General features: G+C 43.4%; 1 protein-coding gene across 1 annotated transcript in view; it reads left to right on the top strand.

Moving 5' to 3' along the window:
- SEMA3A (semaphorin 3A) overlaps positions 1–24665 on the top strand; it is a 170427-nt gene extending 145762 nt beyond the window's left edge. Inside the window, exons 14-17 of the mRNA XM_048499799.1 lie at positions 2902–3059; positions 6906–6973; positions 18121–18263; positions 22638–24665. Of these exons, the coding sequence (XP_048355756.1) occupies positions 2902–3059; positions 6906–6973; positions 18121–18263; positions 22638–23093 (825 nt within the window). The 3' untranslated portion in view covers positions 23094–24665. The remainder of the gene's footprint in view (positions 1–2901; positions 3060–6905; positions 6974–18120; positions 18264–22637) is intronic.
- Positions 24666–25776: the final 1111 nt, after the last annotated feature.

Raw genomic sequence — 25776 nt, 5'->3', positions numbered from 1 at the left:
AGATATTTTGGAACCTTTTGTGCCTTTAAGGATAATTTGAGACAAGATACTTTTACAAGACAGTTTTGTAAATTTGCCTTAGCGCTCGCTGCTTAGCAGGGTCCGCCCACACCCTCCCGGCTCCCCCCTCCCACCACCCCAAAAGCCCAGCCCTGTTGGTGGGGCAGCGCCACATGGTGCCCGCTGCTTAACCAAGCCTGCCAACACTTCCTGGTTCCCCAGAACCCCCCCCCAAGCCTCCAATGTCCAAAAGGTCCTGCCAAAAGCCCTTCCCATTCCCCCGTGCACTGTTATCCCACCGAAAAACCTAGCCAGGCTGAAAGGACAGAAAGCCACTCTTCCACTGGGCCCTCCCCAATCCCATACACTCACGCCAGTAGCAAACCTATCCAACAGAAGTGGTGAATGGTGAGTTGTGGGGGGGTGGAGAAGTGGCAAGGTTTGGGCAGAGAAGTTGGGCTGGGAACATAGCCGGCACTTCCCCCACTCCAAGAACCCGTTTTATTGCCTCTTAAAACGGGCTTTTACTACTGGTATGGTATAACTTAAAAACAAAAGAATTTTTTTAAAAAAAAAGATGGAAACCACGTGTGCAATTGGCATGGTTTTTAATTTTAAAAGGATAATGAACAATGAAAGTCCAACTTTGTACTGAGAATTCTGCCATGTCCAGCTGGGAACCCCACTCTATATTGGAAGACTGTTTAAAATAAATGTATTTGATGTCAAATACATTGTATTTTATCACCTCAAACCTGTCCAGTTATACATGTGTGTTCATATGATACTAGAATGTTCTCCTTTTCATTTATTTTTACAAGAACATTCTTCTGAAAGCTGCCGATTATATTCAAGAATGAGTCCATATGTTTAAGACCAGCTTCTCCTTCAAAGGCCTCTACATATTCAGCAGGAATCACAATTTTCCCTGATACTTGGGAAAACACATTTGTGATATGAACATTCTCTCTCCGGCTAACAAAGGCCTAATTATTCATCCAAAATGAAATCTATAAGAATCAGCCCAGCCTTGGGTGAAAATGGGGAAGAGGCGAGAATGGGATTTGTGAGAGATTGGGAGAACTAGCTTCTGACTTTGAGTCTCTGTGGGGTAGCCAGCTCCAGGTTGGGAAAGTCCTGAACATTCAGGCATAGAACCTAGGGAGAGCTGAATTTGAGGAAGAGAGAGACCTCAGTGCGACATAATGACCGAGAGTCCACCTTCCAAAGCAGCCATTTTCTCCAGGGGAACAGTTGGCTGTAGCCTGGAGATCAGTTGTAATTCAGGAAGATCTCCAGGTCCTGTCATGAGACTGGCAATATTACTTCTCTGTATTGAAAGTCCGTTCGAGGAAGTTCTTATTCCTGATTCTAGAACAGGGCTGTTTTCAAGTCTTGAATGTTCTGGTTCCTGTATTCAGCTAAGCTGGAAATGTGCCTAGAAGAATATGATGACCTTGAGCCATGTACCTCAGCTAGACAGAGCAAAAGACATTATTCCCAGCTTACTGGTTCCTTCCCCACTTGGTCCTTGATTGGATAGAGCTGCCCTCAGAGAATAGAGAAGCCTGCAGCCATTGGAGAAGCCATGTGTACAGTGTTACTTTGAGCCAATGTCTTGTCTTCCATCGTTTTCCATTTGATTACATGGCTGCAGAAATGGCTCTTGTGGCTGAATTTACAAACACTTCTGTGTGGACGCCTTGATTCCAGAAGGGCTCTGGCCCAGCAAAGAGCAACTTGCTCCACCATAGCTAAAAAGGCGTCTGAGTCTGCTTGGTCCTGGCTTGGTCCTATATCATATCAGAATCAGTGTGAATATCCAGCCTGTATCCACTGATGGGATGTCCCAACAGTAGAATTGCCACGCTCCTGGTAGGCCTGAAATATCCTGGAAGTACAACTGATCTCCAGAGTATAGAGACCAGTTTCCCTGGGAAACAGTGATGCTTTGGAGAGTGAATTCTGTGGCATTTTACCCTGCTGAGGTCCCTCCCACCTTGAGGGTCAGCATTTGGTGAACCCAAACCAGAAAATAAAACTGAAAAATAGGTGGCAATTTAAACAGTTGGCAGAAAGGACAACAATAAAAGGGAGCCAAAAATGCTGAATTTTCTCGGCATTTTTGGGCCTGTTTGCCCACCACTTTAAAAGAAAAAGACTCCTTCCCTCCCTTTCCTGCAGCCTGGCCAGGGCCAACATTCAACCATGGGATGCTCCTCTGAAGTTCACGTGCATTTTGGAGGTGGAGCCAGCAGTATAAGAACATAAGGACGTAAGAACTAGCCTGCTGGATCAGACCAGAGTCCATCTAGTCCAGCATTCTGCTACTCGCAGAGGCCCACCAGGGACCCAGCCAGGCCAGGCCCGCAGCTCAACTCTCTGCCTTCCTTTGAAGTCCACATGGGTTTCCAAGGCAGCAGGTGGTACATATTTTGGGGGTTGGGTTTAATAACACAAAACATTTTGGGGGGAAAAACAATAAAAGTCAATATGTAGCATCTGCTTTTTAAAAAAAATGTCCAGGTCTAATAATTGAAAAAAATACCAGGGCTTTTGGGGGGGGCCAACCCCTACTCCCATCTTCAAACCCCACCCACAGTCTCCACTGTCAGGTTTCCAAGGATTTCCAACCCAGAGGTGGCAGCCCTATCCTACAGGGCCTAAAAAGCAAATCAACCCACTTTCTTGTTTCCTGCTGTGTCAATGCAGATTGCCCATTTGATATGCCCCTGCAGAGGTCAGAGGGAGACGTGTCTTTTCGTAGACATCGTAGCAGGATGCAGAGGCTGGATTCCAATGGAGGAGTGCAACCATAGGAAAGGCATTATTCTTTCGCTGCCTGTTTTAGATGCCTGTGTGACAAATCCCTGTTTCTTCTTTCCTTCCCCTCCTCCACAGCAACAGCTCTACATCGGCTCAGCTGTCGGTGTTTCCCAGCTTCCCTTACACCGCTGTGACGTGTATGGGAAAGCCTGTGCCGAGTGCTGCCTCGCTCGGGACCCCTACTGCGCATGGGACGGCTCCTCCTGCTCTCGCTACTTCCCCGCGGCAAAGAGGTGAGGGGTCTCCTTGTTGTTGTTGTTGTTGTTGAGTTGACATCAACTCAATAAAACACAAGTAATAACAGAGCAGATATTTTAGACATGTTGTCAGGTTCTATGCACATGAGACAAAGGAAATAAAATACACCAGTGGTGGGATCCAAACATTTTAGTAACAGGTTCCCATGGTGGTGGGATTCAAACTGTGGCGTAGCAACAATGGGGCTGGGCGGGGCACGACGGGGGCACGGCCAGGCATTCCGGGGGCGAGGCATTCCGGGGCGGGGCTGTGGCAAGGACGCAGCCGCTGCGCCAGTCCTTGGGTGGGAAACGAATGCACGCAGGCACAGGCTGCCACGCACGCCGGTGCACCTCCTGCTAGACTGCTTCAAGTTCTGCGTGCTACTGCTGAGAGGAGTGGCGTAACTAAGGCAAACATCACGTGGCAAAATCACCAACTAGTAACCCCCTCTTGGCACACGCAAATAATTAGTAACCTACTCTCGGGAACCTGTGAGAACCTGCTGGATCCCACCACTGAAATACACTATTCCAGGGACTATACATTGAACCAAAGGCCCCTTCCACACATGCAGAATAATGCACTTTCAGTCCACTTTCACAATTGTTTGTAAGTGGATTAAAAGTGCATTATTCGGCATGTGTGGAAGGGGCCAAAATGATAAATTTCTGTGTGGGTTGGTCTTCAACTGGCACAAGGAAGATGGAGTTTATAGAACTGAAGGAGCCGTACCCATTCTTAGGGGACTGAAAGTGACTTCTTCTGTAGCTTCTTCACATGAAGGGCAAGAACAACAGAGGAAAGAAAGCCTAAATTGAAAATCAGCTTTACTAACAGGGTTTCTAGAGTCAAGGAAAACTTGTTAGTTTAGCTGTTTGGGGTCAGCCAGGCACAGTCATCCCCCTCTGCTCTCCCAGTTCCATTCCCAGGCTCAGTTCAGACAAATGAGCCCTTTCTTAATACATCTAGAAAGGTCAGTCATTCAAAGATCACTAACCTAATTCATGCTGGCCTATTAACGCAGTCCAGTCCTGTGTGGTGGAGCCAATGTGGTGGAATGGTTAAGAGCAAGCGGACTGTCATCTGGGGAACTGGGTTTGATTCCCCACTCCTCCGCAGGAGCTGTGGATTCTTATCTGGTGAACTGGCTTTGCTTCCCTGTTCCTTCACATGAAGCCTGTGGGTGACCTACATTTCCTCATAACTCTCTCATCCCTACCTACTTCACAAAGTGTCTGTTGTGGAGAAAGGGAGGGGAGTAGTTTGTAAATTACCTTATGGCTGAGAAAAGCAGGGTAGAAATCTAAACTCTTCTTCATATGCAGATAAACACTTCTTGGTATAATATTACTTGCCTGCAAGTAAAAGTCCACCTGTTACTGCCACCATGCAAAGGCTCAAATGCTTTCTCCTACAGATTTCCCCTTACTGGCATACAGCCCTGTCAGGAAGCTGAGAGCAAAAGTATAATCTGGCCTTCTCTTACCTCCAGTAGCGTGCCACCATTCCAAGTTAGTGAAATTACCCCCCACCTGGTGTCAACCAGAGAATCAACACCCAAGGGGGATCTTACAGTAGCGCTCTCGAGTTGCCAAGGCCATGGGCAAGAAAATGTGCAAGGCTCCTTCACTAAACAACTTTATTAACCCCAAGGCATAAACTCACTGCTAACTCCAAGACAGATGTAGGTACAGCTAAACCAAATAAAAAGAACAAGAAAGGCAGGTTACTGGCTAGTTAATGTACAATCCTTGAACACCTCGTCCAGCCTCAGAGGGAGGCTGGCTGTTGCATGCATAACTTCCAGAGCCACACCAGCAAGCAAGATCTTCCTTCATTGCTCACATCGAACTCTCCTTTGTGTGTGTGTGTGTCTTGTACACACACGCAGAAACCTTCTGAACCCCAAAGGAAGCACTCCCATTTTCAGATCCCTTCCAACATGGATTCACATGGCATTAGCTGATCTGGGTGCCAGGTTTTGGAGCAGGGCAGCCTATTAAGGCAGTTAACATATCAAGGAGACAGTATGTTTTCCTTTAGGGGGGAGAGGAAAAAACAGAATGATTCAGGGTGGTATTTCTTAGAGAACCTCAATCTCTCCGTACTTCACACGGACAGAGAATAAGACACGCGTTGTTCCTTATGGTTTGAAAAGGAGACTTTGGGTTGCCTTGCTCTGGGATCTAGATTTTCTAATGCCATCAATACCAGCCTGAGAAATTTCAGATTTCCCCCCGAGTTTTGTTGACGATTCTTTCTTCCCCTGCGCTAGCCGCTACATTTTGAAGGATGGTCCTTCTATAAATGGGGAAAATCTGTGAAACTTTGGCAGTGTTTATGTAACTGCCTCCACGCTTTGCAGAGGAATACCATTGAGTACCACAAATGCTGCAGTCTGTGAGGCAGTGTAGCTTCCCCAATTCTTCTGGGCTCTTGACTTTTGCTCGGATGTGAAATGCCTTCATTGTTCAGACACCTAATCCTCTTTTCCCCTCGCCCGGCTTCTCATTCCTTTGGTGTCCCTTTTCTTCTCCAAGTAAAGCATTCAGCCTGTTAACAGCGCCTGTGTTTATGCTGTTCTTTTCTTCTGCTCTAGAGCATCCCTTTTTTATGGGTTGAATTGGGGTTTTGTGAAACTGCTGTTTTGATACAAAGGAAGCACAGAAAGTGAATACTGCAGTAGCAAGTGAAACAAGGACAGGCAATTTCAAATGCTTTCCTTTTCGGCAACATATGTTTAAACAGGACACAAAACCTTATCAAAGACAGAAAGGGTTCTTTAAGCTACAGACAATAACGACGCTTTGATAGGGAATCAAACCCCTCACAGGACTGTGGGCATACTAAATCGTAATGTTCAGCGTGTATAATTTACTCCATTTTGTGTGTAGTTTTGTTGCGCATTTATACAGAATACAGAATATTAAAAATTAGTGTAAACCTTGTTCTACCCCTTGCCTTCAGACTCTTGAGATAAACATTGTGAAAGCAAGCTTACGTTACCAATTTCAGTTTATCTTGTCATACCTTTCCCCTCAGAAATTAGAAACTGTCGCTTGGGGAAAGTTCTGAAAATTACCCCTAATGGAGTGATTATTCTCACAAAGCGTTCAGGCTGCCATGAGGGAGCAGAATAACTATAAAGCTCTTATAAGACTGGAGTTTAGTAATGCACTCCCAAGGACATTTTCCTTGGGAGCGAGCCCCATTTAATTAACCGGAGCAGGATTCTGAGCATACCTGCTTAAGGTTGCACTCTGAATATACTCATGAATTCCATCTGTTCAAATCATTTAACTGAAAGAAACTAGCCGGGCTGATCTCCTATATATTTGAGAGTGCTAAATGACTGGAGCTACCATGAACTCTCATTGATCGGAATGCCTGCACATCAGACTGTTAATTGAGTCATGATCCCTGGAGGGTTTGCTCTGTTTCTTCCCTGAAACAAGCAAGGCAGATGCTTGTGTGGGTGGGAAGTATTGACTTATAAGCACAAAGATATTAATGGCTTGTAATGTTGTTCTCCGCAGCAAAGAATCAATCTTGTGACTTTGGTATGCTGTGGGGTCACCCATCTTTGCAAATCCCTCGAACGGCCACCTTTTAAATCAGCTTTTCTATCATCTTTTTTTTCCCCTCTGTAACTCACAGCACCTGGTAGGCACTTTCTCAACACTTATTCCTTCACCTGGAAAATGTTAGTGAGTCATGCAGTTGTTAGGGCCAGGGGAAAAGAGGCAGCTCTTCTTTAACTTAAAAGAAAAAGTCTAGATAGAAATTCAACAAATGAACTCGCTGAAACTTAATCTGGTTTTGTAACTTGTTCCTTTCAGGCGCACGAGACGGCAAGATATTCGGAATGGAGATCCTCTTACACAGTGCTCGGATCTACAGCATCATGGTAAATTTGTTGATTATTGCAGAATTTGTTTTCCTGGCTCACAAAGGAAAAGATTGAACACAGACATGGAAAACACAGCACTGAATTTGCACTTCCAATACTGTAACTCTCTGCCCTTAGCCATTTTTGCTGCTTCCTGAGAAGTAAGGCCACTAAGCTAACTGGCTGCAATCTTATGCACATTTCTAAATTAATGAGCATAAAAATCGGCTGTATCTCTGATTCCTTGAAATAATCCCATAGTAGACTATTTGAAGATTAATCTAACACAAGCTGCAGTTAAAAACAAATATACCTAAAGCGGGTTTATAACTTGAAGCTCATGCACTTCCCCTCCCTTCTTGTGCTGTTAGTCAACACTAATTCCAGTTACCCATGAGTTACAAATGCAGGTCTGTGGTTTAAATGATATTCATTTCCTTACTTAAACAGTCCTTCCATCTGAATTGGTACAAGTTGGGGAGGCTAATTCTGCTGTGTGGATAAAGTATGTTAAATTACCTAAGGATCATGCATATTGAAGTGCTTTGAATTCTTTGAACACTTAAGAGCCATGTTTGCTAAATTCTTACCCACTTCATATCACTGAATTTATTTGGACTGGTTCTCAGCAATAAAAGTCTATCTCGACATTCAGAACAGCCGGTACCCAACATTACTGATTTGTGACACTTTTAACCAGCCTTGTTCAAATGTATTTATTTATTCAGCTTTGTTACACCACCCACCCCCAAAGGGCTCTGGGGCAGTGTACAGAAGATAAAATAAACAATTAAAACCACAATCTAAACATTAAAACAGACTCAATTAAATGCAGCTTCAACAAAACAGAAAAAAACTAACATTAGATGGCAACCCGAAAGAAACCTCCTATCCCCCTGGGAGGGGACCAGGCACAGCACATGGTGGTATGTGGGGGAAATGGCATGGGCAATCAGTGACTGCCCCCCCCAAAAAAAAGCTTAATGGAAGGCCCTGCGGAACTGTCCAAGGTTCCTCAGGGCCCTGATAGCTGGAGGGAGAGCGTTCCACCAGGCAGGGACCAGGGCAGTAAAGGCCCTGGCTTGGGTAGAGGCCAGTCGTGTCAACGAGGGTCCGGGGACCACCAGTAAATTTGCCTCTGCAGATTGCAGAGGCCGAGTCAGGACATACAGGGAGAGATATCTCATAAGGGGCCCCAGGCCGCGGAGGACTTTCAAGGTGAAAACCAACACCTTGAAGGTGATCCGATATTCCTGGCACAGCATAGGGGAGATGTGGTCCCTAGGAGAGTCATGTGGACTTGGGGGCAAGTTACAACATCATACAAAATTATAATTTAAATTATACAAAAGTATAATTTAAAGTGTTTTCAGAAACAGGAATTTTTTATACAACATCAGTACAATAAGGCCAAATTCCTAGAGGGACTAAAAGTTCTTGGCAGCCTACTTTCAAGAAATGCACATCAAAATAATTCAGCCCTATATTTATTTATTTATTTATTTATTTATTTATTAATTAATTAATTAATTAATTAATTAATTGATTGATTAATTAATTAATTAATTAATTAATTAATTAATTAATTAATTAATTAGATTTTTAAACCGCCCCATCCCCTAGGGGCTCTGGGCAGTGTACAGCACAGTAACCATCATATGCAGCTAAAAACAATTAAAACCTTTAAAAACAGCGGTAAAATAGGAGACTAAATACAATAGTTAACTTAATTTATAAAATGGCGACCGCAATCCCAATTTCAAACCCTCTTGCTGAAGGGAGGACAGTAAGTCCCAAGATGATAGGCCGAGATTTACGGCCGGGGGGGGGGGCCACCATCAACGGCTGGTACCTCCAAAAGCCCGGTGGAACAGCTCCGTCTTACAGGCCCTGCGGAACTCCATGGGGTCCCGCAGGGCCCGGATAGCTGGTGGAAGAGCGTTCCACCAGGCTGGGGCCATATAGTCTCTATATGACCTCTGGGGCCATATAGTCTCTATATAGACTATATGACCTCTGAAAAATCAGCAAGGTGGGACCCTCCTGCTTGGTTGGCCATTCCACCAAGTGGAGGGAGTGTGCACTGACAAGACTTCGGATCCACTGGCATCCACCACAGGGTCAACAGGCCCAGTCCTCTTCTGCACATGCAGAATAATGCACTTTCAATCCATTTCAACAATTGTTTGCATGTGGGTATTGCTATTCTGCACAGTAAAATCTAGCGGCAAAGTGCATTGAAAGTGGATTGAAGGTGCATTATTCTGCATGTGCGGAAGGGGCCTTAGTCTGGCTGAGTGTAGCAGCCCCAGCACAGTCACTCAAGAAAGCAGGTGGCATGAAAGCAGTTTGAGTCTGACTGCGACATTGTAATAAAATGTGTTGTCGAAGGCTTTCCCGGCCAGAATCACTTGGGTGCTGTGTGGTTTCCGGGCTGTATGGCCGTGTTCTAGCAGCATTCTCTCCTGAGGATCTGAAGATGCCAGCCACAGATGCAGGTGAAACATCAGGAGAGAATGCTGCTAGAACACGGCCATACAGCCTGGAAACCACACAGCACCCAAATTGTAATAAAACTTTCTGAGAACTTCATGGCATTCATATAAACAAAGAGTAAGCAAGACATTAAGCTTGGATCCAAAATTCTGGGTCAGTGGTTCTCAGTCTCACTAGTCATTGTGAATTATGGGGGGAGCAACTTTACAAGTCACCCCACTTAAGGACAAATCAGACAACCCTCCTTTCTAAATCACAACCCTCCTGATGGAAACAGTGCTTTGTTGGGCAACGTTTCTAGCGTCTCTGCTTAAAGAAGACTTCAGCTAGCAGAACTGCTAATCAGAGGATTCTTTAATGGGTCTGATTCAGTATGAGGCAACTTCAGGTGCTTTCCAGCTTTTAGCCATGTGTGTTGGGTTTGCCTCGTATCCACACTGGATTCTCAGAACTGAAGGACTGAATACTTGCCTCCTATATGGAGTTGATCCAGTTACCTCAAAAGCAGTACCTCAAAATCCAGTTACCTCAAAAGCCTCTGGCCTCCCTGGGCATGAAAAACCATATAGTGAGCTGGTGAATACAAACAATGAAAAGGACACGTGAGACATCCCCCTAAACTGTTTTCTGCACTGCATTGGTCCACTTCAGAGGTTAGGGGGTAGATGGGCTCTCTCCCTCTCGCTGTTTCATCTCTGTTAACCTTGCTTTTGGGTGGAGGGTTAGGGTTTATTGTTTAAAATATCCAGGTTGAATATAGGATTGCTTATAAGGCTGTTTCCTCCCAGTTCATCAATTTACCACACAGATATTAAGCAACTACAGGAGAAAATTAGCTTTAAATCTGGAAGAATTGTATGCAGCACTGCCCTCTGCTGGAAGAATTTAGGAATGACTAGTTTGCTAGCACTCAAAATACCTGGCTTTGGTCCTCGTTTATGCCTAGTCTGCAGGAAGCAATGATGTCTCAGCAAGGATCTTTTCCTATAGGCTGGGCTGCTGGGTCAAAATTCCCCTCTCTCTGGTCACTCCAGGTTCCAGAGGGTAAAGGCAATTGAGGAAGATGCATCATCTTCTTCCTCCACCCTCCATGATGGGCTCACAATTCAGACTGAACTGCAACCAGCTGTCCAACAGTGTTTTGCCATTTGTGTTAGAACAGTGTGTGCATGCACGCATGCGCACGCACGAGCAGATACACACACACACACATACACACACATAAAGAAAGCCTACTCCAGCCAGTGAATCTAATGTCCAAGTTAGTATGCTTCAGAATGCAGCATTTCTAAGTTTTATTGTTGACTAGTACACACTGCAAATAACATTGTGCATTCTGTTATATGGAAAGCAGAAGACAAATTCTGCCACCAACTGTCATGCTGAAAGCAAGGGCTCTTCTTCATATTTTTTCCTTGCACAAAACAATTGTTGCTTGTCCTGAATTTGTTCCAGTTGGGAGCCATCATGTCTTTGTGCCCTGTGCAGATGGGCAGTGTGGTTTTACTTGGGAGTAGCAGATGTAATTAGTTAAAAAATAGACTCCAGTGCACCCAGAATTCGCTTCCCTTTTCATGGAGAAACTACAACCAGTGGGGTGGGGTGGTGGGTTCCTAGAGAATGACTTCCTAGAAAAGCGAAGGACAGCCACAAGGGGTTTTTCAGTGGATGGCAGATTTATGTCTTTATGTGCTATAAAGTAGGTGTCGAGGTCAAGGAGTCATGGGGGTGTATGTCCAAGAAGAGCCATGGGGATGTATGTCCAAGAAGAGAAGAAGAGTTTAGATTTATACCCTCCCTTTCTCCCCTGTAAGGAGACTTAAGGCGGCTAACAAACTCCTTACAAACTCCTTTCCTTTGATCTGCTCACAGCAGACACCTTGGTCCCTTCCGCACATGCACAATAATGCACTTTCAATCCACGTTCAGTGCACTTTGCAGCTGTGCGGAATGGCAAAATCCACTTGCAAACAATTGTGAAAGTGGATTGAAAGTGCATTATTCTGCATGTGCAGAAGGGGCCCTTGTGTCTGAACAAACTGTGAATAGCCCACGGTCACTCAGCTGTACTGCAGGAGTAAACTCAGCCGGAATGTAGGAGCGGGGAAACAAATCTAGTTCACCAGGTAAGAGTCTGTTGATTATGTGGAGGAGTGGGAAACCAATCCAGTTCTCCAGATTAGAGTTCACTGCTCTTCACCACTGCACCACGCTGGACCACACTCCTTCTCCTAGCCTAGCTGGTTGCAGGTCTTGAAATCTGGCTAAGAGACAAGCAGCTGAAGAAGGGGCTGGGGTTGCTCAGCAGCTCCCTCCCTCTTGAAATCTCTCTCACACACACTCTACTCAGCTATTATGGGTCTGTTACTAGCAAGGACCCTGGCTAAAGGTGTTTTTTCTCCCATCTGTCCCCCAAAATAGGTTTGTTAGCAGACAACATGAGTAACTTTATTTAGGCAGTGTGATTCTGTGGGGCAGCTTTGACTCTTCCAGCTTTTTGCCATTGCCATTTCCTTTTGTAGCAAGGTGAGGACAATTGCAGGCTGCCCCCTAGGATTTTCCAGTGTGTACACTACATTTTGGAACAGACTGCCTGGAAATAGGAAGAAAGCCCCAACTGTGGATGCCTTCCAGAGGGGCTATATTGGAAGAGGGCGCTTTTCAGAATACTTCTCTGGAGGCTTCTGAGAGCTTCTTGCATTTCAACTTAAAACGGAGGGAATGTTTGGGCCTTTACGTGCTTTGGCTGTGGAGCTGTTGGGTTCTCTGTTGTGTTTAGTCCTTCTTGCAACTTGCTTTGATGCAACAAAAATGACATCAGAAACTCTTAGGAGAATTAATAACCCATTTCTGTGGTAGTGCAAGAAGTTGCTGACCAGCGAGAAGTGAGTCTGAGTCACTCAGTTTTTGTTTCTCTCTGGTCTATTAAGGAGTTGACATTTTATTCGTAAGTGCCAGTCAGGGGAGGGGCCAAGAAATCCTTTGGATTTTGATGTCAAATGAGCCCTTGACTGATTCAGCCCCAAGAAACATATTTCTTCCTTTTGGTTGGAAGAAAGTTTTTACAAGTGAAGTTTGCCAGCTTTGTATGCAGCCAACATGACTTAGAAGCCCTGTGAAGTCAAACAAGAAGTGACAACAGATTGTGTGGCGCTGCATGGGGTTTTGAGCAGTGCACGTCTCCTGACAAGAAAATGGGAATAATTCTATTAAAAGTTTTCAAATTTCAGGCATGTAGGAAAAAATACACCATGAATTGTATTTCGCAAAACAAAAACATTCTTTTGTTCTTTAATCTGCAAACACAATAAGAGACATCTGCCGGCTGAATAGTTTAGGGAGGGAAAGACTGAATAAATTGTGATCCTTAGAAGATATGGTCGGAGGCCGGAGTTTTCTAGTAATGTCACTATAGGTTTTAGCAAGACTGCACAGGCACTTTACAAGTGTAGTTATATTAACTTTTTAATCTTTTGTCATAATCAAATGTATTTTATCTACTACTTGCTTTTTCGCGAGTTGACCTTTTGGTAAACAGTCACCGACTGTGTAGAAGTACAATAATAATTATAATAGTGTTGCAAATATTCCTTCTTGGTAATATCATAGACTATGAAATATTTCGTATAGTGCTTTTAGTACTCTTATTATAGATTATGCAACATTTGAATAGTGCTTCTAATACTCTTTTGTCTATATATATACTATGGTAATGGTACCTTGAAACTGATGTACCCTGATCTTGTACTACTGGTCGCTGACTGTAAATAAAATGACTTATATGTTCATTCCTGAATATATGTATGGTTCAGTGATGAGGGTGTTGGAGTAGGATCTGGGAGACACAGGTTCGAATCCTCACTCTTTCATGGAACCTTTCTGGGTGACCTGGAGCCAGTGTCACAATTTCAGCCCTAATATGTTTCAGAGTTGATATGAGGATAAAATGGAGGAGATAAATTCAAATACAATAAATTCAAATACAATAAGCCTTTATTGGCATACAGAACATACAATATAAATACAGTTAAAATTACTAGATAAAACTTCACACTGGATCATAAGTTCAGTTCGCAAACCTCAGCTAGAAACTTTGCCACTGCGAGACAGCAGTCAAGGTCATTACAGTTTAAGAGCATATTTACTTTATCAAGCTCTTTCAGGGTTTTCATAGAGTCAATGATTTGTAATAATAAGCTGGATCTTGATTTCTGGTAAAGTGGGCAGCGGAGGAGAATGTGTGCAATGGAATCCAACTGCCCTGGGCTGCAGGGGCAAAGCCTCTTATCGTTTGGTAGACCCTTGAGTCTTCCTCTATGGAGCGGGGATGGCATAATGTTAAATCTAGCCAGCATGTAGGCTCTCCTATATATAGGGTTGGTAAGCGCTGCAATATAGTAGGCTTGGTTTCCCTGCACAAATGGAATTGCCACGTTCATTGGCGAGCAGGATTTATTGGCCAAGCTCTGCAGTTGTTGGTAATCCATTGCTAGTAGCCGCTCTTTGATGAGGGCAAATGTCTCAGTAAGGGTTAGCATGTTCAGAGAGTCACTATCATAGCCCAATTCCGCAATCTTTGTTATAACTGTTGTGCACCATTTAGAGTGATGGAGTTCTCTCAAGGTGAGTTGTGTCAGTGAGTTGTCAGAGCTTTGATAATGAATATGCAGCCAAAATTTTATTATGTTTAACCAGATTGTGGCCTCTAAGGAGATAAATTCAAAGATATAGGATGCTTTGGGTCCCCACTAGAGAGAAATCCAGGATATAAATGAAATAAATTAATAATATTAAGGCAGTATATTCTTTCATGGTATCCAGGCTGATAAAGTGGGCAGTGTAGTCTATGAAAGTATAGCATGGTTATGCCAGGAAGAGGGGCCGTAGCTCAATGGTAGAGCATCCACTTGGCATGCAGAAAGTCCCAATTTTAGTCCCCGACATCTCCAGTTGAAAGGATCAGCTCACAGATGATGTGGAAGATCTGAGACAGTAGAAAACTTCTGCTAGAGTAGACAGTAGTCACTTTGATGGACCAACACTCTGGCCCCTTCCGCACAGGCTGAAATCAACCGTTTCGGCCTGGTAAAACACCGTTTTGGAGGGGAGTCTTTGCACAGGTGCCACTGCCAAGTCGATGCAGCGGCGCTCTCTCCCCCCTGAAATGGTATTTTCAAACCTTGCTTGGGGAGCGAGCGTTTTTGCAAACGCTGGCTTCCATTCGGTGCCAAGCGAACGGCACTGGGTGGAAGCTGGCATTTTCCCCCCAGCCCTCTCAAACGTCGCTTACCTCCTGTCACCTTCTGTCACGTTGTGTAGGCCAGGGGACACACCTCCTGGCCTTTGACTCTAGCATCGTTGCTCTGGCCAGGGGGGCCTGTCCCCTGGCCTCCACAACGTGATGGCAGATGACAGGAGGTAAGTGACGTTGGGGGGCAGCTCAGCCTGTGCAAAGGCTGTGCCACGGGCGGTGCACCCAGCGGGACTGTCCGTGCGAATGGTCCCACATGCACCCCCGCTAGCTGGCTGTGCAGAAAAGGCCTCTGACTCAGAATAAAGCAGCTTCCTATGTTCATGTTGGGCTGATGGTCATGCTTAAGTCCATTGGAAGAAATATGTCTAACTCTGAATAGTGTTGGACTTCTAGGAGCCACAGGGCAGATCACAAAGGCGCTCACTAACCCCTCCAGAGCTGTTGCCAACAATAATTGTATCTTGACCATTTCAATCCAAAACAACATTTTTGCTGAGAGTTAAAATAAAGTCTTGAAGTCTGATCTCTAACTTCCTTTGTGGTGCTGGACTAGAAGCCACATAAATCCAGAAGCAATCAAACTTCCCAGCAAATTGATGGATAACTTGAAAACAATGTTATTACAGAAAGGAAGCAATTTGTTTCACTGTATTTCTTTCACCCATCTGTAAAGTCTGGTTTATTAGCCTTGTTACGTTTCCATAAATTATACAGCTCACACGGGGAAATGATTAATTGAATATTGTTTCCACAAAAACAAGAGTTCTGGTTGTTAACAGCTGCCACGACAAACGGCGGGTGCCGTAGGACCTAAATGCGTTTGAGTACTTTGAGACACTTTGCATTTTACAGCTTTCTGTTAAAGTATTAGGCTTTTTTGAGGCATGTTTAAATCTTCTGGCACCACACCCAAACTCTACTCACTGAACACTTTCAAGATCTCAGTTTTTCAAATCCAGTGGCTAATTACCCTGAGCCCAAGGGGTAATTAATTAATAATACTGTTTAGAATAATACTGTTTAGAATACAATTAAGAAGAAGAAGAAGACTTGCTGGTTTTTATACCAACACCTCTGGAAGGGTTAGTGAGCACCTCTATGGTCTGCCCTGTAGCTTCTAAAAGACGGTCCAGCACTATTTTGAATTGGACCCTTTGCCCTGTTTGCAGCAGGGCAGGTATTCCCCATTGACTGGTTTTTTGCTTGAGTTCAGGGAAAGGCAATCTCCATGATCTTTGCTTGTTTTTCACAGGCTCTCTATCATGCATGTGTGCTGTATTTTTTAATTTAATTTAATTTTTAAATTTTTCATATCAATAAATTGAAATATTTATATTAAAACGGCTAACTGACAGGAAAGTCTTAAATACAGCATCTGCATACTTTGCCTGATCACTGATTGTTGTCTATGGCAGGAAGTGTTGTGGGAGTAATAGTGGGCACAGGTTCCAATCATCCCTCTCCCAATGTGCTGTAAATGCCAAGTGTCAAGACCAACAGTCTTTTCCTGGTGTGGTTTTAAATCACTGATTGCTTGTGTATAAAACTAGGAGGGCTGGAGATGTCGCAGTTTGTCAATCAATTAGGAGGAATATGGACAATGGGGGACAATGCACGGGTAAATTGGGTGTTTGGAGGGATCAACTAGTGTTATTATTTTTATATTGATATATCAATATGAGAAATTAAAAAGATCTAAAGATACCCAGGAGCAGGGAGGTCACAGGCAATGAAAATGATCTTGTAGGACAAGAAGCGGGAAGGAGTTGGCAAAAGGGAAAGGGGTGAGCGGGGCATGAGGGCATGGGAGGGGTGAGGCTAGGCAGGCAGGCAGGCTGTGGGCAGAGGGAAGAGGTCTGTGGCAAAGCCGTGCTCACTGGCAAATCTATCCTGCTCTGGCGGCGAAGCAAATTAAAGTCATGCTACAAGTGGTCTTTCTTGCCACAGAGAGAATGGAAAGTGAATGTGGGGCTTGAGGAAATACATCCATACAAGAAATCTTGCTGCCCCCATCATGCAGCAGACATCTTGTGCATAATCAGCCAATGAATAAGCAATTGTGAACATTATTTATTAGGCTAGATTGTAGGCTTAAACAGAAGTAAAACCATTTTACAGGTTTCAACTTGAAACCTGAAAAGCCAATGTGAAATCTTTCTGTCCATTTTTAAAATATTGGTAGAAGTTCCTGGACATGGATTATAATGAAACATGTGTTTTAAGTTGCATTCCTTCAGTTAACTTTAGCCTTTAATAAAAATAAGGTGGGCAAAGAAGAGGAAAAGATCTTCAACCAGACATTTTTGGCTATCTAATTAGCTGGGGCTAGAATCAATTTAACAACCATGGATGAGATACTTTCTGAAGGGGATGGTTAATGATTTGTCAGAAAGGGTCTGGGCAGAAATCCAAAAGCGGTTGGTCGACTTGTCCAAAACGAGAGAGGCAGAGTGCCAGGTGAAGAGAATTATGCCCAAAGGAGAATTTCACATTTCATTATTTTTAAAAATGAATATAAATGGGATAAAGCCTTCTGATCTTTTAGGAAAAATCTCACTGGCATTAATATTATGTATAAGGGTTAATGATTAGGGCAGTGTGATATTGATGAGTGAAGCCAGGCTTGGAGTTAGGGAAGTGAGGATGAAGGAAAATCTAATGAGGGTTTTTCCTGATGCTCAGAGATCTATGCAGTTAAATGAATCTATAAGGTTTCTGCAGCGTATGTTAGACTGAGCATCAGGGAATTCACACACCCTTTTCTCAGGCATTTGAATCTTTTTGCTATACATCTATGCTACACATTTGTATATAGTCATGCTGACTACACATATCTATACCCCACATCTGTATATACCTATGCCATATATCTGTTGAATATTAATGTTAGTCGCCAAGAACCCCTAAGGAGGACATATTTCAGGGAACTGTGGATGCATAAAGTGGTGACTTTCAGAGGAGATAAGTTTTAAAATGGCTTCTGTCAGAAAATAGACCACACAGGGAAGTGTTAGATCAAATTCGAAGTTAGCCTTAAATCAGTTACAATTTATAGGATGGCATGACCCAGCACCAATGAGACTTTGGGTTAGGGAACTTTTCCAGTAATAACCACATATTCATGTAAAGAATTTTTGCTAAGATCCACTTTGAACCTTTATCTGCAAAGTGGTAAAAATCCAGAGTTGGGTTGAGGTTCATGGGTTGTATCAGCAGATATCAGGAGCTAGGTGAGAGGAGGGTAGGACAAAGGATAAAAGAGTGAGGGATGCTGAGAGGAAACTTGTTGCTCTCTACTAAAAGCAAATACTGACTTCTGCTGAGGTTTCCACCGGACTGTTTGCCTCCTTTATTATTAACACTGACTTTTGGTAATGTTTAAGTGATATTATTTTTCCTTCCTCATTCTTTGCAGATAATCCAAGTGGACATGGGCTTGAAGAGAAGATTATCTATGGAGTAGAGAACAGTAGTACTTTCCTGGAGTGCAGTCCAAAATCTCAGCGTGCTCTGGTCTATTGGCAATTCCAAAAGCAAAATGAGGACCGCAGGGAAGAGGTATGTCTTCCATATGTTGTCAACCTTTAAGGTCAAGCATGACTTTTTAGACTTGAACTGCAGGTTTACAGAGTCACAACTCAGTGTCTCAGACCTAGTCCTCAGTGAGGTACAATACCTATCTCTGGATGGAACGATCATCCAGAGGAAAAAATTGCCTCCAAACAGAACACAACATGTGTGTTAATGGAAAGGCTAAGCTTGCACCCTGCTTCCTGATATCTAGGTGGACTTTTTTTTAATGGAGGAGCTGTCTGAAGCACTAAAACCCAGGTGCAGATTCACTGGTAGGTGTTACCTGCACCAACTGTCAGTGGAGACTGAATTGCATCTCTGAGCCCAAAGTGGGTGCTTTTGGGTTCTCAAGTGATGCAGGCACTGACAGAACCATCACTAGGCCCTTGGACTGAGCCCAAGACTCACACTTTTAAACATTTGTTTTTAAAAAGAACATGGGTAAGTACAGCAACTAAATAAGATTAAGGAAAAATATACATTCATAAAGTCAAAACAAAAATATAACAGTGGGGACGAATCTGTCATTTCTATAAATAGTTTCCAAGTATCTAAAAATAAGTGCATATACAATTTCGTTCTATATGCCATGCATCCAAATATGGGTAGAGTTCTAAGGTCCTCAGTTCATTGATTTATTGGAGATTTATTGGAGGTTGGCTTTTAATTTTCTATTGTCTTTTAGCTATAGTAAGGGCACAGAGGGTCCATTTTTGTTGACCATCAGTTAGTCTCCAAGAGTTAGGCAGATAGTTTGAAAGCATATAAGCTTCCTCAAAAATCAGTGAACATTCTAATACAGTGGGAACATTCTAATACAGTGGGATTTTATAAAGACTGCCAAAGAAAGAAAGTTTTGAAATAGAAGATAGGTTTTTACTGTGCAGAACAGGTATTGCATACACAGGGTACTCTCAAGAGAGAGACACCTTAACCAGCCAAAAACTTCATTTTTATAGATACAAAGACTACATACATCATATAATTGTACCTGCATACATAACCCATAAGATCATTTCCCCCATACACGTGTTTTCTGCATGAGCATTAAAATCCGATTGGCTTGCTTGCCCCCTTATGTGTCACTTTAAGACAGCCTTGGAATCAAATTGCTTCTCTGACTAAAACATTGTCACATACACAACCTGGAATTTTCCTCTTCTGGGTTTCTCCCTGCCCATATGCAAAGGGCTGCAATAAACTGAATTATGTCTTTCAGGTTTTCAAAGATAACCAGTTTTTCCCATTCCTAAGTTTGTTCTCATAGAGAGAAATACCTTTCCAGGGTAGAAAGATTTCACATACCCTTGATTCTCTTTTAAAAGATTACAAATGATTTTGACAAATATACTATGTGATTCTAGTACATAGAATTATAGTGGAATACAAGTAAATCTCTCCTTATCATTTCAGTGTTCCTTTAAAATTTGGAAAAACACATTTTCAATTAACTAATCAAATTCCTTTGTATTCTAACATTTTTTTTTGCTATGTTATTTCACGTAGGCATCCCATATAGCGAGTTCTGACAAACAAGGCTATAAATTATATGTCTTCTGTCACGTCTTTGGCCCGTAGTGACAAGACTGTAAAGATATTATATTTCCTCTGCCTGCATGATCAATGCGTAACTGCTGACATGCTGGTCTCTATACACAGAAACCCCATTTTGATTTTACAAATCTTTGGTTCTTACAAACCCCATATTCCTTGATATCAAATACAATTTTTAGGCCTTTGGCCCATCCTCACAGACTTAATTCCACAGGGTCATATTTAGATATCAACAAATGGTGCAATTATAACTATTGCTATTCTGTGTAAGAGGTCAAGTCATATCTCGATCTCATCTGAGGCCCTTTCCACATGGGCCTTCGGGCGCTTCCCCACCGGCAGGAATTCTGCCGGTGGAGGGGGTGGGGGCCGTTCGTACGAGAGCGTGTGAGCGGCTCCCGCAGAGGCCGGTGCAGGACGCCTCTTCCCCGTCCCTCTCCCACTCACCTCGTCGCCTTCGTCGCCCTGCTGGCCTCTGTAGACCCGCCCACGCTGCCCTCCGACCTCCAGGGGTCAGAGGACAGCAAGGGAAGGTCTTTGGAGGCCAGCAGGGCGACGAAGGCGACGAGGTGAGTGGGAGAGGGACGGGAAAAACAGCGCATTCCCGGCAGTGCCGTTCGCACCACACCGCCAGGAATGCGCTGTTATGCCAAAAACCTCCCTCCAGGAGGGAGGTTTTGGGAGGCGGCCTGACGCCGCCCTGGGGGAGGGGGAGGGGAGCCAGGTCGGCGCTGCTGCATTTTCACCATTTATGGCCCGTGCGGAAAGGGCCTCTGAAAATGATAAAAACTCATCATCATAATCTATCCATTGCTCCAATATAAAAAAATCCCCCATCAGCCCTAGCCTTCCATAAAAGAGGTATCTTCCCAATTTTTAGATATGGATTGGGGCATAAATTTGGCATGTGAAAATGATATCTCTTTGCCATTATACACCATTGTTCTCTAGTTGCAGAAACCAGGAGGAATGGGATCCACTCTAGCATAAGCAGGCCTTAAAGCATTCTACTTAGAGAGTGACATCGGACAAGAGGACTGCAAAAGAGCCCCAGATGGATAGTCCAACCGCAAGGAGCAATCCCAATAATTAGTACACGTTAACAAATATGCCTGGCAATATGAACTAAGATCAGGGAAACCAAATCCTCCTTCATTGAATGGAAATTGCCTCACACTTGGTCAAAGTGGTTATCAGAAGCCCCTTGGAATGGGATCTGATCCAACGTTCAATCTGAAGAAATGGGGAGCCATTTCAGTTGTAAAATCCAACTGAACTGGATTTCACAATCATTCCTACTAACAGCAAAACTGTAGTTCTTAAAAGGCCTTTTTTATATCTGCGTGGAAACAAAGAATATTTCTGGTCTGTACTGTATGGATATTGTTAAAAGGGGAATGGTATGTGCCCCCTCACTCCAGAAGTTACCTATGTATGAAGGCTATGCATTTCATTTCCCCAGGTGCTTAAGGGGATTAGTAGGAATCTAGCACGGTTCTTTTGTCACCTCATTTTTAACAAAATAATGTTTCCCCGGCTGTCTAGACAGCTTCAACTGAACTGAGACAACAAAAAAGGGAGTGGGGGAGAAAGAAGGAAAAGGCCAGCACTAAGCGAGGCATTAGGAGAAATGGTAGGATGTACTAAAGATGTGAAGGGCATATTTTTCTCAAATGATGGTTTTAACTTTATGTTTACCTTCAAAAGTTTTTGTAGCATTTTGTTTCCAGAGGTCACCATCAGTAAGGGCTTTTTAAGAATGGTAAGAGTAGATTATGCTGAGAAACCTTGTGGCATAGTATGGACAGAATTTGTTACTGTATAGCGAGGTGAATGAGAGACAGCATGGCGTAGTGGTGAAGGTGTTGGACTAGGAGCTGGGAAACCCAGATTCAAATTCCCAATAACGCCATGGGAGCTTGTGGATGTTTACCTTGGACCAGTCACACACGCTTAACTCTGACCAGGCTAGTATTTGAATGGGAAACCTCCAAGAAATACTAGGGTCATGATGTGGAGGTGGCCAATGGCAAACCACCTCTAAACATCTCTTGCCTTTAAAACCCTATGGGGTTGCCATAAGTCAGCTGTGACTTGACAACAAAAAAGCCAGATGGATACTATTGCAAAAATTATTCATATTGTGACCCAATGAAAGAACATATAAAATAATCTATAAAATGATATATGATTTTAATACCCTGATTAATAATTGTCGTTGGAGGGCCACTTGGTCAAGAGGGTGAGGAGTAGCAGACTTGTTCCCTGGATCTTCCTCAGTAGTTCAGCACATATAGGGCATTTCCCCACTTGCCACGACCCCCCTATGCCGTGCGCTGCTCTCAGCGCGCGTCATTTCTGGCACGTTCCCGGGCTTCCCCACCACGCAGAGCGCGGGGTCATCAAAAGGCGCCGTTTGGAAGAGCGCCAGGAATGACGCGCGCTGAGGGGGTGCGACAGTGGCAGCGTCGGGGCAGCTGCGTTGTCGCCGCCTCTGTAGTGGGGAGTGCTGGGGGACCCCCACGCTACTTGCCTACAGTAGCGCACAGCTACTAGTAAGTGGGAAAACGCCCAAAGATTGCTTCTGGAGTTCACAGTGGTGGAGAGGGGGATCTGGCATCCCAAGGAGCCAGTGTGGTCCCAAAAGGGCAGTATTTCATCACAATTTGCCAATATTTTGATGGCAGAAAGTCACTTTTTCAGTGAGCTTCAACACTTAATAGGTTTTGAATCCAGAACTCCTCAATATAAGCTCATCTCTACCTGCTACGCTACTTTGTGCTGAAACTTTTTTCTCCCACACAGATCAAAGTAGACGACCGTTTAATCAAGACAGACCAAGGTCTTCTGCTACGGAGCTTACAGCGGAAAGATTCAGGCATTTATTTGTGTCATGCTGTAGAGCACGGCTTCATACAAACACTTCTCAAAGTGACCTTGGAGATCATAGACACAGAACACCTTGAGGAGCTGCTTCATAAAGAGGAAGATGGTGACAGTTCCAAGATCAAGGATGTTTCCAACGGCATGACCCCGAGCCAGAAGGTCTGGTACAGAGACTTCATGCAACTCATCAACCACCCCAATCTGAACACAATGGATGAGTTCTGTGAGCAGGTGTGGAGAAGGGACCGCAAACAGCGCCGGCAAAAGCCCAGCAATGCCCAAGTGAATCCAAACAAATGGAAGCATCTACAGGAGAACAAGAAAGGTAGGAACAGGAGGACCCATGAATTTGAGAGAGCACCACGAAGTGTCTGATCTCCAATTACCTCTAAGAACTTCCTCCAAGTTGAAACTTGCATAGACAGAGTAACTGGAAATGAAATGCAATTTATATGAACTTTTCCATGGCTTTTGCGTGGATGTTTACAAAGAGCTGGGAAGCTCACACAATTTCCACCTGATTTAAAATGAACCCAGTTCAAACCTTCCTATTGGACCTGTCCCACCAATCCCTAGGGTTTCAAGGACACAAACTTACTCTGGAACTAACTTATTGTTTAGTGGATTCTGTAGTGAGACTGGGCATTTCCCGTTGTCCTGAGGAATAAAAATATCATCTGACATGCTGCCATTTTGAAAAGGAATTATAAGAAAAAGAGACATAACTGTCATCAGCAATTCTACTTTTTCTTGAACTTGCCTAGAACCTGCATGGACTTGTAAAGCTGATGGACACCTTTCCACTTGGTTGTGCACAAGTACTTTTTTGGTTTGGTTTGGTTTACCCATTCTCTTTTTTATATATGTACTGGAAGTATGAAATCAATACTGTATGCAATTGCCTATCAGAGTCAGATCTCCGTCAATCATTTGTTAGCAGAAGCAACAGCAACAGGAATTGGAATGCTCTGACCTACTACTGATGACTTCCTTCCCTAACCTTTTGCCTAAAGATATATTTTATTAAAGCTATAATTTAAATGTACCACAGAAATACACAGTCAAAAGAGCTCTTTTCAATAGAGAAAAAAATAGAATAGGCCTTTTGTCTGATCATATTCTATTATTCTAATTTTTAGTTTTAATTTTTTTTTAGGGAAAAGCAGATTACACAGTTTCAGTTGCTCAGCTTTGGTTTATGTTGTTGTTGTTGTTTGGGAAAATTATTATGAAAAGTAAGCCAATCAAGCTTCTACTTAGCAGGCATTCTCTATTATGGGTAATTTCCACCTAAATGACCTATTCGGGCAAAAGCTTATCCATATATGTCTTTCATTGTTTTTCCCTAATAGTTTGATATGAAATACTTCAACATGTAACACTTCCACACAAAAAGAAACAGATTCTGAAATTCTGACAACTGAGGGAAATTTAATTGATTTAAGCTGTATATTTTCTTTTGATTTCCAAAGACTGTGAATAACATTAAAATATTTTCTCTGTTCATGACCTTAGGTGGATGACAAAAAATGGAACTCTGTAGGTTATGGAATCTGATTGATTGCTATTATGTTAGTTGTATCAAGAACATGCCCCCAGAATCCTGTGTGATGCACAGTGATTCTGGAACGTACAAGTCACTGTGGCAAGTATTCTCTGGAATTGGAAACTCCTAAAACCACTGCGTTAGCTGAGCATTGACCCCAGTCCAAGAAGTTACAGGGACAGCAAAAACATACACAGAAATTTCAGCGCCCACAGGTAAAACAGTAGCTACTGCACAAGTTTCAGGGACGTTGAATCTATATGAAATATCTGTGGGTTATTACATTGATGGATGAGAAGTTTCTTCTCCTGGCATGGCGGGGTTTTTGTGTAGAGGTATTAGCAAATGTTACCACCACAGGAAGATTGTTGCCCATACATAAAGGCGATGTACATCTCAAATTGTTGTTTCCAGAATTTTCTTATGTTGTGTGCTTCAAATCATGCTTCTACGAAGGACAAGGACACAGAGCCAACTGAGTCATTGCACTTCTACTGAACCCCCTTTTTCTAAGTAGATGAGCTTGGCCACTGGAGGGTATGGAAGAGTCCTTTTTTATGCAACATGATGGTAGCTCTGCAGTGGGTAGGCATTTTGGGGTGCCCGCTTAGAAGTTAATTCTTATACACATTGTAAGTGAAACGTTAATCACACTCCTTGACCAGGTGATGGGTACTTGGGACGTCCAAGCATGCCTCTCTGTGGGAACCTCAACCAGGAAGATGGGCTTGTCCTGCAGTGCCCCATCAACTGCCTTACTAGCATCTCAGCATTCAGTCGGATGGATCACTGAACACCTTTAGTGAGTATCCAGTTTGTTCATTACATTGAAAATGCACAAGAGTTTATCACAAGTGTGTGCACATCCTGTTGTCTGCATCTATGACACATAAGAGGGAGGTCAACAGATCAATGTTCACTTTTTTGGAATGCAATTCACTGAAAAACTGGATGGCCTCAGTGCAGATGCCCATAGATGCAAAATCAAACAAGGCAGGGTTCTCTGTATAATCAGAACAATCCCCAGGTATGAAGACAATTACGACTTGATAAACTAATCAACGGGGAGTGGAGAATGAAACCCAACTGAGGATGGGATGATGAGGACTAAATATGCTCCAGAAGAATGTTGAGAGCAGTGGAAAGAAAGGAAGAAGGAAAGAAAGGGAGAAGAGAAACCAGCCTGTTAAAGAGCTTGGGTGGGGGAGATTTTGGGGAGTCTGATGAAAATTCTCAAATTGTTCTTCACAGTTTCCCAGTTTATAATTATATTACAACTTTGTAATGTCTGTGTATTGCGCATATGGCCTTTGTGCCTGTGCAAAACTTTGATTCAGAAACTTCCAGAGCTAGCTTTTAGATGCAGAAGTCCTCTGTGCACAGGCACAGCATTTGCTGTAAATGCCAAGAGCCGTGTCTTCCTTCACAGTCCTCCTTCATCCACCAAAAAGACAACATTTCAGAATTTTTTCTTCGGCGTTCCAATTTCTGAGGGCAAATCTGTTCAAGTCA

The sequence above is a fragment of the Sphaerodactylus townsendi genome, linkage group LG06 (assembly GCF_021028975.2).
Source record: "Sphaerodactylus townsendi isolate TG3544 linkage group LG06, MPM_Stown_v2.3, whole genome shotgun sequence".
NCBI classification, from domain to species: domain Eukaryota; kingdom Metazoa; phylum Chordata; class Lepidosauria; order Squamata; family Sphaerodactylidae; genus Sphaerodactylus; species Sphaerodactylus townsendi.
The sequence above is the reverse complement of the archived record's forward strand: the minus strand, read 5'-3'. Positions and strand labels throughout refer to the sequence as shown.